General features: G+C 47.8%; 1 protein-coding gene across 1 annotated transcript; it reads right to left on the bottom strand.

Moving 5' to 3' along the window:
- Positions 1 to 862: 862 nt before the first annotated feature.
- Positions 863 to 5,348, bottom strand: SNX11 (sorting nexin 11). The gene is made up of 6 exons (XM_006833658.1): positions 5,268 to 5,348; positions 4,780 to 4,866; positions 4,379 to 4,479; positions 2,683 to 2,778; positions 2,280 to 2,492; positions 863 to 1,154 (listed from the first exon to the last, which is right to left on the bottom strand). The coding sequence occupies exons 2-6, from the start codon at positions 4,831 to 4,833 to the stop codon at positions 863 to 865; spliced, it is 756 nt and encodes a 251-aa protein (XP_006833721.1). The 5' UTR covers positions 4,834 to 4,866; positions 5,268 to 5,348.
- Positions 5,349 to 7,152: the final 1,804 nt, after the last annotated feature.

Raw genomic sequence — 7,152 nt, forward strand, 5'->3', positions numbered from 1 at the left:
GCCCACTTACAGAGGCAAAAACAAAGCTCACGTGCCCCACTGGACTGAACATACGGCCTCCCTGCAACATGGCAGAGGGGCACTATGGTGGCTGAAACCCCAGGGGCAGAGAGCTGTTACTAAGGGAGAAGAAAGCCTTCCCACAAAAAGGAGCCAGCTCCAACCCTGCAGAAGAGACAGCCACAGCCACAGCGACAGTCCTTTCCCCACTGCCTGGGACTGACCACTTCTCTTTCATGATGGCTGTGAGATGTTAAGTGGATGGATCCAGGCCCAAGCCGGGCTGCAGACAGCTCCTGCCTGGTCCCCTTCAGTGGGGTGAGTCGGGGAGGCCACGCAGAGGGAAGAGTTAACTACGCACCATCCTCCCTGAGCAAGGAGGTAGGCAAGAGGTCAGCCTCAGGGAACAAAGTGCTTTAGGAGCTGCAGCCAGAACAGAACCCAGCAAAGAGGGGAATACAACTACATACACATTCCTATTGGAACGATACTCTAGGTGACAGCTTAGTGTCTGCCACTTCCAGGTCCCCAAAACCAGTCACCTGAGGCAGTGCTCCTGAAGAACAAACATGTATCTGAAGAAACTCAGTTCCCAGGAGAGTAAATACAGGGTTCTGTTTAAAGCCAACAGCCCCGAGGCCTTATGCTTAACCTACAAACAGCTGTGCAGCATTTCTTTCTATGGCGGCAACACAGAGTTGTCAGGACAGACTGTGTGCAACCAAGCTGAGGACAGAGAACATAAGGGGCAAAGCAGCCCAACCTGTCCCGCCCAGCCCCGGCCCAGTACCAGGCATGAGCCACTCCCTGCCTGCGTCTCCTCCAGCCTCCTTGGAACTGAACCCAGAGCTCAAAACAGAGCTCACTTTTCCCAGGCTGTTTCTAACTGACCAGGGTCCAAAGGCACAATGTGAGACAAGGGGGCTGACTGGTCCCCTCCCACGACCCTCCTCATAGGCTGAGTAGCAGAGTCTTCCTCATCAGGTCTTGCAAAATCACAGTGTGCCAGTGAGGAGGGCGCTGGGGGAGTGAGACTCTCTAAGGAAGGGGCCTCAGAGTCAACAACAGGAGCCCACACTTCTAAACAGTCCTTCTCTTCGCTGGGTGGTGGTGATGGCGAGTTCCTCCTACCAGCTCTGGGAAGAAAGCAGCAACTGGGAAAGCAAGAGGGAGGGCATGAATGGACAAGCAAAACTGGCTATCCCTATGGTGGTTAGCCACACAATAGAATGGGCTATTATCCAGCCATAAAAAGGAGTGAGGGGAAGATGCATGCTACAATGTGGAGGAACCCTGGAAACATGCAGAGTGAAAGAAACCAGTCACAAGAGACCACATAGTGCATGATTTCATTTCTCTGAAATGTCCAGCACAGTCGAATCCTGAGACGGAAAGCAGACTAGTGGTTTCCAGGGGCCAGGGCGAGGAGGGTGGGGAGTCACTGCTAATGGGTAAGGGTGAGGACAACATGCTCAAGTGGAATGTCCTGAGTGATGGCTGTGTAACTTGGGGAATGTACTAGGACTGACCCCATATAGGATCGCTATGAAACAGAACTGGCCGTGGGGGGTTTGATTGTTTACAGGTATTACACTTTATAAAGGTGAATTTTTACAGTGGTGGTTATGTGCCATAGACTTGGTTCCAACTCATAGCGACCCTGAAGTGTTTCAGAAGCTATCTTTACGGGGGAGTCCTGGTGTGGTGCTGTGGATTAAAGCAACAGACTGCAAAGCCGTTTGAACTGCAAGGTCGGTGGTTCAAGCTCACCAGCTGCTCCTCAGAAACCCTATACAGGGTTGCTATGGGTTGGAATCAACTCGACAGCACTTAACAACAACAACACTTAACAACAATCTTTACAGGAGCCAAAAGTCTCATCTTTGTCCCCCAAAGTGATTGCTAGTTGCGAACTGCAGACCTTTTGGTTAGGAGACCAACTTGTAACCCACCATGCTACCAGAGCTGAATTTTATGGCATGGGAGTTATAGCTTAATACAACTCTTATTTATTTTTTTATACTTTAAAAGAGGAGGTGGTGTGGGGAAGGAATAAAGAAAGCCTTCGTCTTTCTTCCCCCAGGGTTTAGCAGGAATCCCGGCTACAGTGCAGGGTCAGTACAGACCCACTCAGGATGAAGAACCATGCGCACAGTGAATGAGGTCTCTTTTGAAGATCATCAACTCTGGTACATCCCTTTCCCATCAAATGGCTGCCTCTGTGGCCCAGGTTACCATAATCCTAGCCCCTAGTGTGTCAAAAAGCAAGCTACAGTTACCTCTTGGGCTGGTCTCCTTTCGCCAGGGGAGAAGAGCCCTGCCTCTCTTCCTGGGCCCAGCCACAGTTAGACATAGCGTAGTGAAGAATGGCATCAGAAACAGTCAGGGGGCTCCGGCCCTGCACACAGGCTTCTATCTCAGGCACTGAGAGCTGGCTTTGCAGAAAGAGGTGCAACTGGCTGTCTGACAGGAGGACCACACTCTGCAAGACCCTGGGACAAACACACATGGTACAAGACAGAGAATCCCCCTGACGAGCTGCTTTCCAGCCCCGTCCTCTGAGGGGCTTCTAGTCTGAGTGAGTGCTGGAGGTGTGAGAATGCCAGAAAGGTGTCCCCCACAAGCACACCTCCCTACGTGAAGGGGTCCGGGGCCCAGTGCTGGCCCATCACACACACTCACTTTTCAAGGAAGAGCTGCAGACCTTGTCGTCGCTTCTCAATGAACTCATCGGAGCTACCAAAGAAGGGTGACTTCCCAGGAAGTTCAGGGACAGGCCTGGGGGTCACATCAAGATAAGTATACAGTCATTCCAGTCCCTGATCACGGAAATCCCCTGAAGAGAGACTCAGATCCATACGCTCAGTTTTTTAGATACACTCTGCCATGAGTTAGGCCGTGTGTTAAATGTTCTATAAACATTATTTCCATTATTTCATTTAAGCCTCCTGTAATAAAGATGTTGTTGTCATTGTTAAGCGCCCTCAAGGTGGTTGCAGCACTGTATAAGGTTTCTGAGAAGCAGCTGGTGGGTTTGAACCATCAACCCTGGGTTAGCAGTCCAGTACTTCTCCTAGAAAGACATTAATAACGAGTGCCCTGAAGAGGGAGTCTGGGCTGGCACTGCAGGATAAGCAATCGACCTTAAGGTTGATTTGAACTGCAGTTCAAACTCACCAGCCGCTCCTCAGAAACTCTATACAGGATTGCTATGAGTTGGAACTTAATAACAACAGCTCTGAAGAGAGGCATTTTTCCATTCAGACTTCCAGAAAGACATTACAATTAAGGAAATAAGATAAGAGAGGTTAAGAAAATCCCCAGTGTCACACAGTAAGTAGTGGGGCTGATATTTGAACTGAGTCCGTAATTATAAAGCCCGTGATGGGAAAGGGACACTACATTGTTCACAAACCCCACTCTCATCATCAATTTTTATATTAAAAAGAAACCTGTACAGGGGCCGAGGAGAATGCTTTGTAAACACTACAATACTACTTGACTTACTCCAGTGCCACATGCTTGGAATTTTCTGAAAATTGTTAAGTTGCAGCAAATCATCCACAAACTCTTTAACCTCCCAGCACAATTGTTGACAGAACAGCAGGCTAGGCTAGAGGGTACGGGATCTCCTGAGAAACTGGGGGAGCCCTAACTGGCTGAGGGCAGCGGCCTCGTCAGCCCCACACATGACTGGCAAGGTCACTCAGCAGGCCATCCTGAGGCCGAGTCACTGTTGTAACTCTCTCCACCTATAGGGCCTCTCTGAAGGGTGTGGGTGAGGAGCAATACGGCCTTCCTGACGTTCTCAGTCTGGTATGTACCTAGAGAGGCGCTCTATACCAAATTAAAGAAAGAAAAGAAAAAGCGTACTTTTTTATATTTCAAATAGACAGGAACCTTACCTGTCAAATGAAGTCCACGTGCTTAAACGTTTCCGATAGCCAGTAATAAGCACATTAAAAATATCAGCGTACATTTGTTTAAGCCTAGACTAGCATGCAGATGAAATCCTAGTATGGTGCTGTAGGATAAACACTGGGCTGCTAACCACAGGTGAGCAGTTCAAACCATCAGCAGCTCCTCGGAAACCCTATCAGGGTCACTATGAGTAGGAAGCAACTTGATGACACCTAACAACAACAACAACATGCATATAAAAAGGAAAAAACTTGCTGCTCCTTCTATGACTTTATTAGGTCAAATACTAGAAAAGAGAACGCCATCATCTTTGCGTCTTCCACTGACTTGGAGGCATAGCTTTTAAGAGCACATTTTCCAATTTCCTTAGTGCCTGATAAATCTTCATTGGAAACCGTGCTTTCTAAGCAAGTGAAAGGCAGCCTCAGATCTAAGAAGGAAGAAGAGGCACACTCACACTAAACCCGCGTTCCTCTGTAGCTGTTTTCTCAACCACACAAACTCTCGGTAGCGGCGCCGCACACAGGACGTCTTAGCAGTAAAGGCCTTGCTGTTGGTCTTTAGGAGGAGTACAAGAAAAGGGGTCCGTGAGAAAGTGCCAAGTTTATGTGAATTCCCCATCACCGCGCACTCTGAGCACCAGAGCCTGCACCTCCCTGGTCAGAGGCTCAGAGGAGAGCTGGTGCTACCAGGCAGCCCCAAAAGCAACTCTCTGGCTTACCCCAAGCTCTCGCGCCTCTCTTCCCTCCTTTTAAGTCGTCTATCTCTAGCCCAGCAGACACACCCACAAACACTATTCTGCCTTGGCACTCAGTCCTGAAGTGGGCTGACTCCAATGCAGAAGCTTGATGTACTTACATGGAGAAATATCTTATAATCCACATAAGAATTCCACGAGCCCTCATTTTGCATGCGGGGGTCCTGAACACGCACAGTGATCACCTCCTATAGTTAAAAAATGTTCCTTCAGCTTCGGCTCAGTCTCACAGTAAGGTAACAAAGGTGACCGACCAGATTCTTCCACTCAGATAGCACCAATTTACTTTGAGTCATTCGATTCAACAGGTATTTATGAAGCACCTACTATGTGTTAGGTACTATTTTAGGCACAAAGCATGAACATGAGACAAAAATCTGTCCCTTAATGAGGCTACATTCTAGAACATTCTACCCAATTGAAAAGTTAGTAAAAGTGGAACTTCATTTCCCAGCAATGTTTGTGCTAATGATTTCCTTCTCCCAGTTCACTGGAACCACCAAAGTATTATGTGGGCAGAGAACTATGGAACAATGACTTCTAATTATCTGTGCCCTCCCTTTCCCCAAATCTCCTAACTTTTACCCACCTGTTCCCTGGAGACAACACTCTTACCTCCTGCTCTTGGTTCTCCAACATCCTACACCAAAAGCCCATTGGAAGAAAACATATCTGGTGAGGAAAGGACACAGAGAACACTCACAGTTAGTATGCCTCTATTTATCCTTCACCAGGGCAAAACCCTAGACAGTTTTTAGAAGACCCCCCTGGGGAAACCCAGGCCACTTTTTTTGTTGTTATTCTGTGTCAAACTTAAGAGGAAGCAAAAGAAAATAACCATTCCCACATTAGTTCAGTGCTAAATTAAAAAGCCTTGAGGATTTACCTCCTTTCTCAGGACTCTCCACTAGGCCACCTCTGCCCAAAGCACATTGGGGTTTGCAGACTGTTTGTCCCCGGCAGCCAGAACAAGCAGGTAAGTTCACCTGTAAAGGCTTTCTGCTGTGTGGTCTGCAGACACAGCCAAGCCTGGTGTGCACATAAAGCACACCTTTGAAATTTCACCTAACATCGCCCCCTCCCGGCTGTTGCAAAACAGCAAGCCCCCACAAACACCACACCACAGTGCTGAGTCTCTCTTTGTCTTGCTAACCACAGTCACGTCTGTCCCCACGTGTGAATCACAGTGCTGGGCACTCCCAGGAGAGCACCTGAATAGGTTGCCAAGTTTCGACCTTCCCACTCTCTGCAACCTGAGCCAATTGTCCTCGTCATTTCTTCTCTCACCATGCCATCCAGTTTGTACCTCTGTTCAAGTGCCCCACAGCTGCGCAGGTCGCCTCAGGACGCTTCCCGCTCCTTTGTAAAGATTCATTAAAGCCTAAGCCTCTGATTTCCCCCAATGTGGCCATTTCCATGTGCAGTGACATCGCCCACTCCAACAAGGGGACCATGAAGGCTGTAGCACAGGGTTACTCAAGTCCATGGGGGCCCATGATGTCACCTTCTGTTAAAATACAGCACTAATCTTGTTACTCCTAGAACTACTCCAACAGCATTCACCAGGCTGCTGCCTCCACCCCCTTCTCCTCTCTTAAGAGCGGAACAATAAGGTTTAATTTCCCTTTCCAATTTACCTTGAAATGAAAACTGACTTCAGCCAATAATGTACTGCCAACAAATGATCCAGGCTAGCTCCTGGGGAAACAAGACTATCTCTACGCTCTCCCTCGCCCCTCCCCTCCCCACCCCCCATTCGCACACCCACTCATTTTTACAGTCACACAATTAATTTCAAACACATTCTCTTATTAGTTCTGCCTTACCATTAAAAGAGTGTATAATGAGTTTCCCTCTATTTTATGTTTTGCTAACACAAGGCTAACATTTCACAAGAAGGGGAACTCATTTACACCACAAAATTAGCAGAGCAAACAGCTTTTCCAATTCTTTCCAATAAACCAGAAGGTCTCTCCACAGATAGACACTGCACACGGAGACATGGCGGCATGGCATATAACAACATTGGACTGTGCAAACCCAAGGGTTTATGAGTTCGCTACCACCTCAAACAACATTCTTGTTGACAATCTGATTTTTGTCTGATGCAGCCACCAACTCAAAGGGATACAAACTAAAAGGTAGGAAATCCTAATTCCATAACAACTGATGTTTACTATCCCAGATGGCTGTGAATGAAAACAGCAGACAAACTTGCTGTGAACAATTAACCTCTTCAGTTTGGGAGTTTGCTTTTTCACTTCTCTTTCCAGGTATTTGGCAAATTGCCAGCTTGGGACCGGCGAGTCCAATATTCTAAAAAGTCTGTTCTTTGTTGTTGTTATTATGTGCCATCGAGTCGGTTCCGACCCATAGCGACCCTGTATAGGGTTTCCGAGGGTGTAAATCTTTACAGGAGTAGAAAGCCTCATCTTTCTCCCATGGAGCAGCTGGTAGTTTCGAACCGCTGACCT

Source organism: Chrysochloris asiatica, unplaced genomic scaffold, assembly GCF_000296735.1.
Source record: "Chrysochloris asiatica unplaced genomic scaffold, ChrAsi1.0 scaffold00007, whole genome shotgun sequence".
Lineage (NCBI taxonomy): Eukaryota > Metazoa > Chordata > Mammalia > Afrosoricida > Chrysochloridae > Chrysochloris > Chrysochloris asiatica.

Bases quoted from the DNA above. Each gene is read 5' to 3' on its own strand.
- SNX11 (XM_006833658.1), bottom strand. From the start codon at position 4,833: ATGCAAAATGAGGGCTCGTGGAATTCTTATGTGGATTATAAGATATTT. The intron at 2,779-4,378 runs GTGAGTGTGCCT...TGTGACCCCCAG, and splicing joins CAGAGGAACGCGGGTTTAGT to GCCTGTCCCTGAACTTCCTG. The intron at 1,155-2,279 runs GTAACTGTAGCT...TTGCTTTCCCAG, and splicing joins AAAGGAGACCAGCCCAAGAG to TTGCTGCTTTCTTCCCAGAG.